The 18,724-nt window shown below is 42.4% G+C and overlaps 1 protein-coding gene across 1 annotated transcript in view; it reads left to right on the top strand.

Annotated features, from left to right (window-relative positions):
• CPO (carboxypeptidase O) overlaps positions 1–18,724 on the top strand; it is a 170,943-nt gene that overhangs the window by 118,816 nt on the left and 33,403 nt on the right. Inside the window, exon 5 of the mRNA XM_073633393.1 lies at positions 14,891–15,002. Coding sequence (XP_073489494.1) covers positions 14,891–15,002 — 112 coding nt within the window. The remainder of the gene's footprint in view (positions 1–14,890; positions 15,003–18,724) is intronic.

Genomic DNA, 18,724 nt, shown 5'->3' with positions numbered 1-18,724 from the left:
ACTCTCTTAATCTTGTTACAATATAGGCCTCAATCTAGAAGCTGTATAGGCCCAAGTTTAGATCTTACCTTCGTTATCACGATCGGCGCCTCCGATACTCCTTCCTCCGCTCACAGATCGTACGTACTACGCACGCGTGTTACACTTTATACACACTGCGCATGCGTGTAACTCCATCCGCCCCTGACGTTCTTTCTAGTCTATTCCCCACCCCTTTTCGTTCGACGCAGTGGGGGAAGAGCACATGGCGGAGACACAACAGGCGCGTGCTAATTACAGCAACGAGGAGGAGGAAAGTCTGGAGCCAGAAACGTCTGGATCCAGAAGGAGAAGATTTAAGGCATCGAATTAGTCCTTTGGGTAGATGTTGGAGATGGTCGACATCCTGAAGAAGGCCGACTATGATGTCTGCACCGGAATTTCGGGGTACGACGATCGAAAGATCAGCTCAGGAAGCGGTGGTCGGACCTTAAATTAAGAGAGCATGAGCAGTACCGAAAGATCCGGAGAGTGCTGCAAAAAAGTAAGTAGTTGTCCTGTGTTCCTATTCTTTATGTTTATTACATTAGTGCTGCTCCATGTGCTTTTCTTAACTGTTATCCAGTTTCAAAAGGCAACTTTCATGTTCATGGGCACATTATTCGTTCGTATAAAACATTGTTCGTTCGGCCTAGAAAACACCATTGTTTTGGCCATATGCATTTGCCCACATTTTTTAGGGCCTACTTGTCTGAAACTAATTTGGTTGTGTAGATGTGTTTGTTACTAGAATGAAATGCAAACTAGACTCTGTATAAGGAGAGGACACTCAGCAGCTGGTTACACATCTGGATGCTGGAGCACTAGTGTGGGACACAAGAACACCCTTTTTTATTAGGGGGCCCACACAGGTGCTCCAGTGTATACTATAGGGGTGTCTCCATCTGTGAAGCTTGTACAAAACAGGTAAAGTATTGAAGCTTGACAAAGGACACTAAAATTTCTACATCTTGGAACTCTGCCAAAATAGACAATTGTACCCCACTTCCAAGCAATGTTTCATATTTATAGTTCTGCCATCAAATATCTGTGCGCTAAGTATACCAATTTTTTTTACATAGGGGAGAAAAGACTCGGAGGACACCCCTCACCTGAGGAGACCACAGACCCCCCACCTCTGGAAGAAGGGGAAATCCACCCAAGACAAGCAGAGCAGGAGGAGGAAGACGTGGTGAAAATTGGCACCACAACAGGTGAGTGTCTGCGACCACAGGCTCAGGTAAGAGATGGATGCCGGCATATTTATAATACATGATGGTTTCTATCTTTTTAGGTGATCATGATGTTGTGGATCCAGATCTTTTCACGTCGGAAAGTGCACAGATCCTGATCGGGGAGATCATGGGGAATAATAGGGACTAATAGGGTAATAGGGACTTGGAAAACATCAAGAAAAACATCAATGATGTTCTTCAAAAATGAAGAACATCATTGATGTTTTAGAGAGAGTTTAAAACCCCTCCAAATCCCTTTGTTTTTTTGTGTGCTACAAATTTTTGATATTTTTTGACAAATTTGAGAAAAGCCAAATTTTGAAGAGGCACGCAGTGTGTCAACATGTGCTATCTGCCATCACGGGAGATCAATGGACGTGTTTTGGGGGTGCAACCCCTTCCTCAATAATAAAGTAGCTGTGAGGAAGGGGTTGCACCCCCCAAACACGTCCCTTGATCCCCCATGATGGCAGGTAGCACATGTTGACATTCGTAAATTTGTGTGCATCTTCAAAATTTGGCTTTTCCTGGGGTGACTTCACCCCATCTGAACGCAATATCAAACACAGTTTGTAAATACTCATGTCTGATATTGCCTTCAAGTTCTACCAAAAGTGAACTTTGTAAGTTCAAGATTTGTGTCTTTCTTGTTGGTTTTAAACATGCCTGTTTTATCTTAAATGGACATATCTACTTTTTCTAATGTGACCTCAAAAAATTGTTATACAACAAACATGTTGGTAAAACATGGTAAAAAACCTTTTCTAAATGCACATGTGATTGTGCTGGTATTAAAAAGATTGTTAATCAAGAATGTGTGGATTATTGTCTCAACGCTACAACACTTTTGTGGTGCTCTAATTGGTGTTTTCTGTGACAATGGGTGTTATTTCCTAAGGGCAAATCCACTTTGCACTACAAGTGCAGTTTCAGTGCAGTTTCAAGTGCACTTGTAGTGCAAAGTGTCTTTGCCTTTAGTAAATAACACCCAACAGTGCTTTGTAAGGTTACACAATCAAGCCATTTTCAGGACTCACCACATTTCTGTCAGGGTCAGCTAAAACAAACACAAGCAGTAAATGTCACCAACGATTTGAGTAATTTTTTTTTTTTTTAAAGGTTTTAGACATTGTCTGGCATATTGATAGCCCCCCTACCCACAAAGAATTCAAGGTATCTTAGCTGGACATCACGGGCACTCAGGGGGGGCAAGCCAGGACGGCCACTTTCAAGCGCCATCAGGGTTGGTTCATTTGGAATTCCAGCCTCAGGCCCAACTGAGCCAACATAGTTGGCAGAATGTTGCCGTAAAAAGTTGTGTAGAACACAGCACGCCAGGATAATATGATTCAGTTTGTACTCCGCCATGTGTATGGGTGTAAGAAATAGGCGGAACCGGCTGGCCATGATTCTAAACGTGTTCTCCACCTCTTCTGGCTCTGGCCAGCCAGTAATTAAAAACCCTCTGGTCCGGGGTGAGGGTCCTCATCGGGAATGGCTGCATAAGATGGTCTCCCAGTGCAAATGCTTCATCCGCAACGAAGACGAATGGGAGTCCTTCCACATTGTCTTCTGGAAGTGGCAAGTCCAAGCTGCCATTCTGGAGATGCCTGTAGAACTCCATCTGGGCGATGGCTCCAACATTAGAAAAATAAGAGGCTCCCATCATGCCGCATAGAGCAAGGTGGTCTCATCCCTATACATAAGAACAAAAAAGTGGTAACCCCCTCATTTGGGACTTTGAATAGACCACTCACTCAAGAAGTATATAAAATGAAAACTTTAATGATACAAAAACATCTAAAATCCACAAGTGACAAATATGCACAACATAAATTACATGGAATGTCATAAAAATGTTATACACGCTGGGGGGCGTGGCGACCAAGCTCCAACATGGACGCTTAATGTAAGAGCTCCTCTCGGCCGCCGGAGAGAATCCGAACCCATCCACGCTCACCGGCAACATCCAGACCCCACGATTCATCCACAGGATCCCTGGAACCCACTGAGCCTGCTGATATGCCCAGGCACCGCGAGAATCCACAGAATCTGCAGAAATTGCAAGATTTCTTCCAGGCGCGCGATCACCACCAAAATGGCGCCGGCGCGAGGCTGAGCCAGAAAGCACAGCGGGCTGCATCCACACTAAACGGCCGTTTTCGGCCCTCAAAACGAGCAGCGAAACACCCGAACGGATAGCGGGTCTTCTTCTGGGACCTCTAGTCCGTCCACCAGGAGTCCAGCAAAGCAGAAACAAAGAACTGTTTCCCCTGAGAGACCGCTGATGGACCCTGACATCGAGGTAAGCAGGCCTCACAACACTGAAGCGCCAGCTACATCCCATACACCAGACCCTATAGCAGCTTTCCCCACTTCTGACAGACCGGTGTCTGATACAGTCCTAAAGGACATGTTACTGTCATTAAAAGCCTCACTGCATGCTGATATGACAGCAGGAATCAACCACTGTCAGAGGGAAGTGCAGGCCCTGGGTAGCAGAGTAGACCATGTTGAACACAGTATGAGTGACTTTACCTCATCCTTCAATACAATGGTGGATGCACACAGCTACCACACGAAAGAAATCGCATGGCTGAAATCAAAAGTAGCAGATTTGGAAGACCGTTCCCGGAGGAACAACCTAAAGATTAGGGGGATACCTGAATCGATTCCTGCTACACAACTACTGGCGTACACCCAAGCGCTCTTCTCCACCCTAATCCCATCTCTGTCTCCCCAAGACCTCATTGTAGATCGCATCCACCGTATCCCCAAACCATCCTTCCTTCCAGAAAATAATTCCAGGGATGTATTACTCAGGGTACACTACTATCATATCAAGGAACAACTCCTGATAGTGTCTCGCAAACCTGACAGCAGACATCCGCAATATGCTGAGCTGCAGCTGTTACCAGACCTATCTAGACACACTCTCCAACAATGTCGCAACCTTGCGACAATCACCAAGGCTCTAAGAAACCACAACATTATCCATAAGTGGAAATACCCCGCCAAGCTGTCCGTTACTCACAATGGTACTTCAGTCCTGATCTCCACATTGGATGAAGGCATTGCAGCACTGCGACAATGAAACATACTACCAGCCCATACTCCGCCACTTGCCCAAGCTTCTACACCTTCTCCAATACAAGATGACTGGCAAGTGGTTTCACGCAAACGTTCCTCTAAGAAATCTGCCGGTGAAAACGCATAAGCGCACCACGACTTTTGGCATTCCTTCTCTCCGGACACAGGGTGTCCAAGTTCAATCCCTGTTTTCTCCCTGCCTCTACCTAAACAGCAGTTACGTCTGCAAATGGATCTATTTAATGATCCCTTTCTTAATAAGTTTGTTAGCTTTGCAACATTAACTTTATTTCTTCTATATTGTTTTCTTTTACCTCCTTTATGATGGAAGCACGCCGACCAGTAGTGGACGCCAGTTACGAACCGGAATTACACAGAATCAACTCTGCCGTGCCAGAAGATACAATTGGCCACAGTGAGTACATAACCTGCACAATGACGCCTCACAATCCCCGAAAATATCTACATGCCAATTAACTGCCTATCCATAAATGCCAGGGGCTTAAATCACCCTGCCAAACGGCGCTCCATGTGGGCCGAGGCCCTTAAACACAAGGCAGACATACTATGTGTACAGGAGACTCACTTCCAGGAATCTAACGCACCGACATGCACCAACAAAGAGTACCCCCATGTGTTTCTGGCATGCACACCAGGACATAAAAAGAGAGGAGTTCTAATTGCCCTGAGAAATACGCTATCCTTTCAACACAAGGAAACCATTCTAGATGCTAACAGAAGATATATCATCCTCAAGGGTGACATTAACTCATCTCCGTATACGGTAGTGTCTCTGTACGCTCCTAATACACATCAAACCCGCTTTCTCAACAGGCTTCTTAAGAAGACGAAGTCCCACTTGTATGGCAACCTCATACTCTGCGGTGACTTTAATCTCATTATGGACCCGAAACTAGATACGACAAACACCAAAATGAATGGGAATACATTCTTGAACAAAACCGTTCATAGCGCAGAACTCTTTAAAACCTGGCGCTGCTTAAATGCAAATGCTAAAGATTACACTTTTTTCTCCCATAGGCATTGTTCTTATTCACGAATTGACTTATTCTTTACTGATAAATGGTTATTACAGAAAGTCTCCTCTGCACAGATCCACGATATCACGTGGTCTGACCATGCAGCAGTTACTATTACTATCAATGACCAGGTTGTCTCCTCTTCTACACCCATCTGGCGCAATAACATTAGAATATTACAAGAATCCCGCACGTCCAAAATCATATCTCAACACCTTAGCAATTTTTTTCATGAAAATGCAAAATCGGTAGAAAACCCTTTTACTCTATGGAACGCCCATAAGGCGTATATGAGGGGAATACCGATTCAGTTAAGTGCTAGAGAAAAAAAGCGACACAAAGCCCATATCGATTCCATTCTGTCGGACATACAATCCGTAGAATCACGAAATAAACAAAAGCCTGATCTGAATCTCACACAACAACTTTCCTCACTGAGAAACAAACTAAGAGACCTATTGACCCAACAATATGACCACCACCTACGCCGACTGAAACTGAACTCATACGCTAATGCTAATAGAGCAGGCAAATACTTGGCCAATCGAATAAAAGCAATACAATCCAAATCAAGAATCGCACATCTGATTCACCCCACCCTCAAACACAAAATTACTAATCCACAGGACATTGCCAACCAATTTGCCAATTACTACAGCAGTCTGTACAATATTAAAGATGACTCTACCACACACCAACCAACTCTACCAAATATACAAAACTTTCTTCACAACCTAAAATTACCTTTCCTATCGGAATCCCAAATCAGCTTACTTAACTCCCCATTCAATATACCTGAAATTGAAAATGCATTAGCCTCCCTACCTAATGGCAAATCGCCAGGACCTGATGGGTTCTCCAATGAATATTTTAAAATATACAAATCACACCTTACACCTTATCTTCTTCAAGTCTTTACAAAAGCAGCAGACACATCATCCTTCCCCCCAGAAATGCTAAAGGCATACATAGTTACTCTGCCCAAACCAGGCAAAGACCCTAATACACCACCTAATTTTCGTCCAATCTCCCTACTAAACATAGACATAAAGATATATGCAAAACTCTTATCACAAAGACTAGCGGAATGTGTACCATCCCTTATACAACGCGATCAGATGGGCTTCATGAAGGGGAGACAAACCTCAGATGCTACACGGAGAATGGTCAATATAATCCACTATGCTGTTAAAAAACAAACGCCTTCTCTGCTGCTATCAATTGACGCAGAGAAGGTGTTTGACAGGGTCCACTGGAAATATATGTCGATGACTTTGTCAAAGTTTGGTTTTTGTGGTCATATACTAAACGCAGTGCTGGCCCTGTACTCTTTCCCTTCTGCGCAGGTGTACACATCCAGCATGCTTTCCATACCATTTCAAATATCTAATGGTACTCGCCAGGGCTGCCCTTTATCCCCAACGATCTTCAACCTCATGATTGAACCCCTGGCCGAGGCCATTAGAACTCACACTGATATACATGGATTCCATTTTAACACCTCCCACCATGTCATCAATTTATTCGCAGATGATGTGATCCTTATGCTATCAAACCCACTAAAATCCCTCCCAGCAGCACACAAAATATTGAAATCTTTTGGCGATGTCTCATATTACAAAGTAAACTTTTCAAAATCCCTCATACTTAATTTGGGTGTACCGAAAGCAGATTGTCTGGAACTACAACATTCCCTCCCATACAAATGGAGCACTAAAGGCATAAAATACCTGGGCATCACCCTAACCAATGATACTACTTCACTAATGGACATTAATATGAAGACACTCATTCACAACCTAGAAACTCAAACCTGTAATTTAGCGAAAAGAGAACTATCTTGGTTAGGTAAGCTAGCAGCATTTAAAATGATGATTCTCCCTCAAATTTTATACATGTTCCGAGTGCTTCCACTTGCTATTCCCGAACATTATCTTAAATCCCTCTCTAACCTCCAATGGAAACTCTTATGGGGATCCAAAAAAGCAAGATGCTCTCAACTCAACCTAATACCCCACAAATCTGCAGGGGGCGCAGGTCTGATAGACATACATGATTACATGTGGGCAACTAGACTTGACCAACCCAAATATTGGTTTTTGACCACGGATAATCTACTATGGGTTGACATAGAAAGATATTTAGCTCCTTTACCAGACCTACAAACGGTCCTCTTGGGAGACACTTGGATACCTTGGAACCTCAAACACCTACCCCCAACTATCGCCATAACATTACAAGCTTGGAGATTCCTCCTAACATGCACACTTTATAACAGCAAGTCAATAGATTTTACTCTACCTCTAAGCATGATTGAAGCTAATATTCCAATGATTTCCTTGAAAGCGCTCCCCAACTATGGGATAACAAAAGTACAGGACCTCATCACACATAACACCCCACAATCAGGAGAACATATTATGAAAGCACATAATTTACCTCAACATATGCTCTTTACATGTTTGCGAGTATCTCACTTTATGAAAAAAAATCCAATAGGTACCTTCAAACTCCCGCTCTCCATTTGGCGACACCTCACTCAAGGGGCTAAAAACAATAAGGGTATATCACTATATTACAACAACACACTACAAAATAAAAGAGTGTTTAAAAAAAAAGCAGTACATATGAAGTGGGACATGGACATAGGTAAAACGCTTACTGAAGACCAATGGAAATTCAGGTTTCAAACTATACACTGTGCCTCACACTGTATCAATCACTGGGAATCTTCAATAAAGGTGATGAACCGATGGCAATACACCCCGAGCAGAATTGCACACATGTTTCCCAACTCATCACCCCTATGCTGGAGGAACTGTGGACATAAAGGTCACCTTCTCCACATGTTCTGGGAGTGCCCCAATGTAATTAGCTTCTGGAATCAAACTTTTAAACTCATATCGTCCATTACAGGAATACTCACGTCCCCAAATCCCGCATTGGCTATCCTACTAATAGGGCTAGAAAAATTTCCGCATGACATGAGACACATAGTCACCCATATACTACTAGTAGCTAGGTCCCTGGTACTCCAAAACTGGAAAAATACCCTAACACTCAATATAAACGAGGTGATCAGAAAAGTGCAACAAAACTATACATTTGAACGTCTCTTAGCAATTAATTCACTTTATTGTGATAAATTCGACAAATGTTGGGTGTTATGGACTAGCAAATATCATTATACATAAGTATCTGTAAATATATATTACTGTAATTATAAATACGATCACTCTGGCTCTGTGCTTCCTAACTAAACTTGTTACTTATATTAGTTTACATTCTTCTTTATGTGTTTTAACCCTGTCTCTGTATCATATTGACAAACTCAATAAAAAACCCTTTAAAGTTAAAAAAAAAATAAAAATGTTATACACATAGTAGTATGAGAATACAAATGCCCAGATACCCGATGCGTTTCCGGTATTAGATGTTCAAATACCTTCATCAGGGGTCAGGGGTTCAAACAATTTTTAGCATTCAAATATATTCCAGTGTGATGATTCCATGTGAGCTGGCACTAAGGACCGAAGAGTCCATATTGATATTGTAATGTACGCAGGTTAAAAATATTGTGTGTGTAGGGCACAATCATAAGGTGCACAATCTAGCGACATCTATTAAATGGCAAATGCCCATAGGCTTCACATCTGAAAAGGTGGGGCAACTAGTTTGCTGAAACCAGTAGTATAGGCTGAATAGCCCAGGAATGAATATCCAAAAGTCCCACCACAGACGAGTCCTGTGGCTTTGGCTGTGCGCCGTGTAGCGTGTGATGCCTGGATGCATGCCTGGACAGCGGACATCCAGCCATTCTTCCCCATGTCCACATACAGGAACTCATAAGTATCCGACACCACCGCCAACATCACAATACTATTGAACCCCTTATAATTATAATAGTACGACCCCGAGTTAGGTGGTGGGATGATGTGGACGTGTTTCCCATCAATTGCCCCTCCGCAGTTAGGAAAGTCCCACCGCTGGGCAAAGTGGGAGGCCACAGTCTGCCATTCCTGTGGCGTGGAAGGAAACCGTGGAGTCAAACCAAAAAAAAACAATTATTCATTTTGCACATAAACAGGGAAAGCAGATTAGACACAAACATTCTTGGCCAACATCAAGATAACTTTTATTTGAGGGAGTTTTTAAAGACCAAAGTATAAGGTACACCTATCAGATTCCCCCTCCCCCCTCTCATGGGCCATTTCTAACATTATAGGGGGGGAGCTCTTGGGCAGGTAACCCTCTCCACTTCATTGAGAGATGAATGCCTAAATAATGGGTATTGCTTTGAACAGCCCCTCCTTAGTTACACTATTGGCAGCCCACTGGACAGGTAAGAAGTGTCATAATACAAAGATATAAATACACATTGTACACATTTGAGCACATTTGGACATTCTGCTATTACCTATCAAGATAATAATAGGATACAAAAACTTTAAACAGTACCATTTGAAAGTATACAGGCAGGCCCTTGCACTACATGCTTTGGGGAATTCATCCATAAATCTGACCACAAAAGAGATGGGTATAGTGTGTATGGGTTTGCCAAAGTCAGCAGATAGATGATTGAGGATAGATAGAGAATTGGTATCAGCTGACTTAGCAGTTGCGGGGAGGGAGGGTTAAAAATGATTTGGGGACACCCAAAAAAAGCCTCTGGCACTCTGCCTGAATTTAAAGCACAAATCACATTTATAAACATTTTAGGGGGTATTTAGGGTAAAGCACTACTATGGAGCTGATAAAATACATTGTTAAGTGACTACATGAGGTGAATATAGGGGCAGGAGACCATGCTGCGGAGGTAAGTGAAGGCAAATATGTATGAAGGAGCAAAAAAAATAATTACATAAAAATCCAGCATGCATGAGAACAAAGGGGACATTCACAGCATATTTCAATCATGGTAATTAGGGAATGTGGAAAGAAATACAATATATTATCAAACATTATATACAATGAAATGTGATGTTAAAGGATAAAAATCTTACCTTAATATACTCCTTCTGCAGGACCTGGATGATGGCAGAACAAGTCTCCGGGATAATGATCCCCAGAGCCTGGGGGGAGATGCCTGTCAAGAACTTGAGGTCCTGCAGGCTTCTCCCCGTCGCCAAGTACCGCAGGGTGGCGACTCATGCAGGTATCCTGCCTGCTAATATAAGGGGTCAGCAAAGCCAACAAACGGTGAAATACGGGGTCCGTCATCCGGAGAAAGTTCCTGAAATCATCAGGATTATTGTCACAGATCTCACGGAGCAAAGGCATGTGACAGAACTGGTCACACTGAAGCAACCAATTCTTGGTCCATGAACTCCTCCCCACCCTGTTCATGGACTGGACTTGTGTCAAGGTCAGGACCCCAACACCAAGCCCTCGCACAGCACAAACTCTACGAGGAGTACGTATACGCAACATGGCTAGAAAACAGTCGGCTGCTCAGAACGACGTAACAGAACGCACTGAAGAACAGCAAGGCCTGTGAAGAGCGACCTGAAAAACAGTAACGAACGAACAAGAACAAAATGATAAGTTTTGGTTAAGTCAATGGTACTCGCTGCACGCACTGAAGAGTAGATACAAACCCACAAGCACAAACTGAACAGCAGAAAACGATCTGAAAACCACGAGTCTGAAAAAGCGTGAATCATCTCTCACCAAACTTTTACTAACACGAGATTAGCAAAAGGAGCCCAAAGGGTGCCGCACTTGGTTCTCAACTGGCCTTTTCTAGTCTCATCGTACGTGGCGTACGTCACCGCGTTCTTGGCGATCGGAAATTCCGATAACTTTGTGCGACCGTGTGTACGCAAAACAAGTTTGAGCCAACATCCGTCGGAAAAAATCCATGGATTTTGTTGTCGGAATGTCCGATCGTGTGTACGAGGCATTACTCTCCTTCACCCCTCTTCTCCACCCCATAGCTTATACATATCACCCTCTGTCCTCTCCTTATTACTGCACTCACCAACTCCTGCTAATTCTAAATCCACATGCATAAAAAAATCTCCAGGACACTGGAGCATGTCCCTTCATTTAATCGCACTCCTACATTACCTCCCTCACCCTTCTGCTTCTCCTAACTTCTGGAGATATATCCCCAAACCCTGGGCCTCCACCATATAACAGTACTCAACACACCCAATATCCTGCACCCTCTGGCTGCAGCCGCAATGCATACAATTTAGTTCCCATTTCTCTTCTTCCCATGACTAGACTCCCTTTCTCTTGCATGCTTTGGAATGCCCACTCTGTTTGTAACAAACTCACCTCTCTCCATGATCTCTTTATCACTAACTCATTTAATCTACTCACCATTACCGAAACCTGGCTTCATGATTCCGACACTGCGTCTTCTGCTGCCCTATCCCATGGTGGTCTTCTCTAGACTTACTCCCCCAGACCCAGTGGATGCAAGGGAGGGGATGTCCTTCTAACATAGCACCTTTCAGGTACTTCACCCACCTCCCTCTCTGTCACTCTCCTCATTTGAGGCACACTGGATTAGTCTTTTCTACCCAGTTTCTCTAAGGATAGCCATGATCTACCGGCCCCCTGGACCAGTATCAACCTTTCTTGATGATTTCTCTGCGTGGCTACCCTACTTTCTCTCTTCTGAAATCTCCACAATCAATCTCGGGGACTTCAACATCCCTACTTATACTAACATGCCTGCTACTTCCAAACTTCTCAGTCTAACCTCCTCCTTTGACCTGAAGCAAGCATTCTATGCATTAAGGTGAAAAACCTTCTATAGTGCAGCACCCCCCCCGACCCCCCCTTTTACTCACCTGAACCCGGTCTTCCCAGCGCAGAGAGTGAGCACACCAGCTCCAGCCGGTGTCTCAGGTCCTGATTGGATAGATTGATAGCAGCGCAGCCATTCAAACCCAATAATGCGGGAGCTGGGGGGGGCGGGGCCGAGTCCTGCTGTCTGTGTCAATAGACACGGAAGCACACCTGGAGGGAGGGTGCTTTTCCGACAGGGCACTTGAGAAGAAGAGGAGCCAGGAGCGCTGCTGCGGGACTCCAGAAGAGGAGGATCGGGGCCACTCTATGCAAAACCAACTGCACAGAGGAGGTAAGTATGACATGTTTGTTATTCTTATTTTCTTTAAGGATCACCAGACAAGAAAACATGTGTTCATTTCTCTTCTTGATAAACAACACTTTTCTTGGTAAAAAAAAATTAGATTTTCCCTCAACTTGTTTGAGTGCTTGGAAAGATTAAGCTGAATCGATTATCTTAATGACTACAGGCTGGGATTGTGTAGAAGTCAGTGCTATTGAATAAACGTAATGGTTGCCATCATTAGAGTTTAGCATGGTTTTCGTTTTATGGTGTATGGTTGAACTGTGTTTGCTGTTTTTATAATGCAACTTAAAACCTGGGTTTTAAAAAAAATAATATTAATTTGCTGCAAGTGTATTTAAGAGCCATTATACCGTATTTTTTGGTCGGTAGAAGATGGTCATAGTGATTTGGCTGCCTTATACAAATGTCATCTGAGAGTACCCCAAGGCTGCTTTACTAGGCACAACCAACTGGTAAATGGTCCATAGACAGACTGGCAACACCTTGAAATCTCAACGGAAAAACTGAAGTTAGTGGCCTTGCATAGAGAATCTTGAACCAGCCTATTCACTTATCTTCCCAACCTGAAAGGATTTGAAAGGTCTAAATTGATGATGATGGTGATAATGGTGATGGTAAAAATATTTAGCCAGCAGTATTGAGCAAAAAATTAGTGCCACATCCAGTATTAGAGAAATGAAATAATGGTGATGGTGGTAGAAATTATGATCAAAATGTGAAATATGTATAGTATAACTATATAGATGGAAAATACATTACCAGCAAATATGATTTTTAGTTAGTGCACAGTATTACTGTACTTAATTTTCCATATTTCTATATCCATGAAAATAAAGGTTCTGGGACTAATCTTACACTAGGGTAGAGGTACCAAAAAAACATTTACGCTCCCAGCAGCTGTCAGGTAAATTGCTACATTGTAAAATTGTAAACATTATCTGGAAAGGGCTATAAAATCAAACGATTCATCCCTGATCTAAAATATGATAAATGAAATGTACAAAATTTATCAGAATGAGTCATACTCATTTAAACTGAATGCCAAGAGACAAGTTAGGATGTATAAAATAAAGTAAAATTTCACTGTGCACAAATATCAAGGGACAGCTTAAGTTAGATGAAGCTTTATCCGTTTAACAAGCTCTGCTCATTTTAATAATAATACATTTCTGATGCTCTTTGCCTCTGTGGTATTTATGAGTTGAATTAATGTTTAAATTAAGAAAAATAAAACATTAACTGTTATCCTCCCAGGGCATAAATGTCCACATAATGTAGTGCATATATCAGGCACTCCTGTTCTGATGTAAGGGTTAACATGGAAGCAAGCCAAGACTTTCACATACCGGACTTTATTAACCAGATATAAACATTAATTTCATTTTTTTCAATTTACTTGTCAGTTCTTTAACTGCATTCCAATAATGGGTGCTGCCTCTCATATTAGGGAAGGTGATAAAGCAATTGAGAGCTAACAGGCACTGTGGGAATTGCCTTGTATATGAATGTTGACTGAAGATACTTAGGTATGTATAGCAAGAAGGCAGGAGATGGCTGTACGGGCAACTGAGGAGTCATTATGTGTATAGGAAATTACATCCTCAAACCTGTTATTTCTCTATGAACTGTGTGTTTGGGAAGATTTTAGGATTTTAGAGCCTTAAGCTAGATTTAAATCAATATTTGGCTTTCAGTAGATTTTAAATACTTCTTAGAAAAAAATGATATTGCTGAATATACTGTATGTAGTTATGTATCAGTACAATACCCACGAGTAAGATTTGTTTTTCCTTTTTTATTTAACGTTTTTCTAGAACTGATACTAGCTAGTGTTTGTTACTTTCTTAGTCCACTTTTCAGCAGTTCAGAATCAACTGCTCCTGGGAAGAACATGTGCATATGTCTACTATAACTATAATTGCTCTCTAAGGTGAATGGTGATGTCAATACTCACTGACAACTCAAATCCTACTTGTAGCTTCTTCCAGAAAAAACATGGAGAGAGGCAGGCAAGGTGAGGAATACCCATACATACAATCGCATAAAGCTAACTCTAATAATTGGATATTAGAAAAAATATATATTTTTTTCGTATTAACTAAAAATGTTCCTGTACACAAATCTCTTTAATCCATTTGATTTACTTTATTGGACATTAAGGGGTTTATTTACTTAAGCTAGAGAGGGCAAAATTAGTCACAATTCTGCAGAGAAACCAATCAGCTTCCAGGTTTTATTGCTCAAGCTTAATTAAACAAGCTGAGGTTAGAAGCTGATTGGTTTCTATGCAGAATTGTGACTAATTTTGCACTCTCTAGCTTTCGTAAATAAACCCCTAAGTAACCATTTTACCTAGGTCCTAATTGTGTTGTCATTGTGTCTTCTATCTTGTTTTGTAGTGTTCTGCTTAATAATATAACTCAGGTAATGGGCAGTGTGGAGAAAACAAAACTAAGAAGAAAGAGATCAACAACTGACTATGTCTACACCAAATATCACCCAATGGAAGATGTAAGAGAAGGATTTAGTGTTATACTATTTTTCTTCTGAAGTGTTTTCATGTACAGTGTTCCCTTAATATTGTATTCCATACCTTGGAAACAATTGTAAATGTGGAAGTTTACAATTACATGGATGACCTATTGCAGTGATGGCGAACCTTGGCACCCCAGATGTTTTGCAACTACATTTCCCATGATGCTCAACTGCACTGCAGTGTGCATGAGCATCATGGGAAATGTAGTTCCAAAACATCTGGAGTGCCAAGGTTCGCCATCACTGACCTATTGGATAGGCTTTCAGAAAATTGTGAACATTGAACATGAACCATAAATCAATTAAATATTCACTTGTCTAAATATATTACCTACAAAAAGTCCAATATTAAATGTTTAGGCTTTTAAAAGTGTTTGTACACTCCACATCGGGGTGGGCAATGAATTTTCCCAAGGGGCCACATGAGAAACTGAAACTTTTGTGGAGGGTCAAAACAAAGGTTAGTGTGTAATAAAAGAAAATATTTTTATTTAATCAGCAGCCTTAGGTGAGCAACATTGGACTGGGAAGGTCCGCAAGTATGGAAACATATAGAAAACAAACACCTGGCACTAGGAATAATAGGTACAACTGCTCATGAAATAGTGTGCACACTCATAATTATTAGAAGCAGTAGCAAAGAAATGTCCTTTGCTCATCTGCAGGTCACAATGTTGGTGTAGGGCAGGTTGGTAACATAAATGAGAGAGCTGACAGGTACAGGGGTTATCTGTCATTCTAAATGCCAATGTAGGACTGACAAGCTTGGGGAGATCCCATCCCAATGCACTACTTTAGACTTGCTCTTCCATTTGACTCCTGGACTTTGGGTGCAGGTCCAAGAAGCCCACCCTTGGTTATTATCAGATGAATATAAAGAATAAGAACCGCACTCCAAACTGTGCTCTCCCGAGTTACTTTATTGGATCATCCATAATAGATATACAGCCAGAGTGTCTCCACCAAAAGAAACCAACTCTCCCTTAACAGGTTTTACCACAATGTGACTTGGTCACAGCTCAGGGAGATAACTGGCAGAGCTGCAAGCACTGACTGAAAGGAGAGAGCCTGAGATCGTTACAGTGAGGATTTCTGGAGATCCTGACCTGGAATGAACAGGTGCACAGCAACTTTGCTTTGCAGCAGACAGGCGCTTAGCACAGGAAGAACTTGACCGGGTAGCAGAGTTGTGTGAGAGCATTGGAATGTCTGTTAAACAACACTCTCCTGCCAGAACTGCCTTGCCCGCTACAGCTTTTCAGGCTCTCTCCTTCCAGTTTTAGCAGCTATCCCCATGGACAACTCTCAGCATGTCTGTCTAAGCCTGTCAGCTTCCTCAGTGAGGAAGCTGACAGGCTCAGAGTGGCATGCTAACAGTAAAGGCATCTTGGGCTGGACTGGAACAGCCAAAGGGCCAGGTATGGCAATTTGCACAGGTCTGCTCTACATTGCAATAAACTGTATATGGAAGTCACAGTACAAGCTTGCTTTTTGGCTGTCTCAGTGTTAATAATAGTACATGGGAGAATGGATAGTACAAAGGATACTGGTGAACCTTCCATGCCACCAGGAATAGCAAACAACTGTAGTGCATGAACCAGGTAATTGGTTAGAGCAGGTGGCAAAGAGGTAGGCATATAAATACAAGAACAGGTCACTACAACCAGGAAAGAAACGTTGGATTACTAAAGCTCGCAGACACGGTGATGAAGAGCTAGAATAGGGAATAGCATGTCGTAGGCCTTCTATGAAGGGTGATTGGGAGTGTCCAGGTTGTGGTGGAAGTTGTATAACTGACAGTTCACTATACTTCTGCACTGTCCCACCTGGGCAAGCTTCTGTTATGTTTCGTCCCAAAGTCCAGCTATAGCATATTCAGACCCTTGCAGTTAAACAAATTTAAATGATTTATTGTGTTCAAAATGTGCTCTCTTGCATTCATTAATAAAAATGCAGTATGTACTTTGTATTTTGTGCTACTGTTGTGTGAGGACAAAGAACCCTTTTAGCTGTGATGAGTATCTCATTAAGCCAGACTGGATTAACAAGTTTTCATATGAAGCCTTTGAAAGGTGACCTCAGTTAAGGATTTGATCTACAGTATGTATGTTCCGTTTACTGAGAGTACATCAATGTATTGCATCACAACACAGTAGATAACAATTTGCATTCTGAGCATAGTCCTTTCTTGAGCCAATCTCTACCCACACTCCACTTGTATAACACTGGTGAAACAGAAGCAGAGATGTGAGTCATATTTAACCTCTATCTACTGTGAAGTAATTGGTTAAGACAGACAACAATCTTATATCCTTGTGTTCAAATTTCCATGTATATATAGTCTCTAGCTTGTCTGCTAACCTCATTGTAGGGATGGTCCCGCGTTCGACTTGAACATCGGGTGTTCCAAACATTATGGGGTGTTCGCAGCAAATTCGAGATCGCAGTGCATTGATGTCTAATGATTGGCCAAAGCATGCACCTGAACTGCATGCTTTGGCCAATCACAGTGCACTCTGCTGTTAGAGCCATGATTGGCCAAAGGCCAGTGGGTCCATCGGGTGGCGTGATTGACGATGGATGTACATCACGGGACACTTTATTATTTCTTTATTTTTTAATAAAGGAATTGTCAAAAACTATCTTTTGTAGTTTTTACTTTTTCACACTTTGTTTGATGAATGGGTAGGGGTATCCCCTACCCATTCACATGGGGGGGCAGGATCTGGGGGCCCCCTTCTTAAAGAGGGCTTCCAGATTCCGATACGGCCCCCGCCCGCAGACCCCCACAACCACCAGGCAAGGGTTGAGGACATGTGGGCTGGTATGGTTCGGGGGGGCGCTTGCTCGCCCCCCTATCCTGTCCTCCAGGCTGCATGCTCGGACAAGGGTCTGGTATGGATTTGGGGGGGACCCCATGGCAATTTTTTTTTTTAAACTTTGGCATGGAGTTCCCCTTAAAAACCATACCAGACCCGAAGGAAATGGTGTGGATTTTGGGGTGGTCCCCACGCTGTTTTATTTTACATTTTGGCGTGGAGTTCCCCTTAATATCCATACCAGACCCAAGGGGTCAGATATGGACTGTGGGGGGGGGGACCCATTCCATCTTTTTTCATTAATTTTTTAATTGCCCTCGATCTGACCTTCGCGGTGATACTTCACATGCATGGTGAAATTTCTGTTTACATATGACACCAGGCCGACGCTTGCGTTCGCCTTTGCGCGTGAGCACGGGGGACAGGGATGCTTTTTTTTAAAATTATTATTTATTTTGCTTTTTTGTTTTATTTTTAAACTGTTCCTTTCATTTTTTTTATCATTTTTATTGTTAACTCAGGGAATGTAAATATCCCCTATGATAGCAATAGGTAGTGACAGGTACTCTTTTTTTGAAAAAATTGGGGTCTATTAGACCCTAGATCTCCCCTCTGCCCTCAAAGTATCTGATCACACCAAGATCGGTGTGATAAAATGGTTTCCCGAATTTCCCAATGGCGCTGTTTATATCCGGCGAAACCTAAGTCATGAAATGATCATAGCTTCTGTTTTCTTAGTCCATAGAGATGATTGGAGCCATTCTGGTCTCCAATCAGCTCTATGGTCAGCTGGCGGAACCACCGGCTGCATTCTCGTGCTCTACTGTCCCAACAGGGAACCCGAGAATGCAGTCGGTGCTTAAAAATCATGGAAGATGT

Source organism: Aquarana catesbeiana, linkage group LG06, assembly GCF_042186555.1.
Source record: "Aquarana catesbeiana isolate 2022-GZ linkage group LG06, ASM4218655v1, whole genome shotgun sequence".
Taxonomy (NCBI): Eukaryota; Metazoa; Chordata; class Amphibia; order Anura; family Ranidae; genus Aquarana; species Aquarana catesbeiana.
This window is presented reverse-complemented; position numbering and strand designations above follow the sequence as displayed.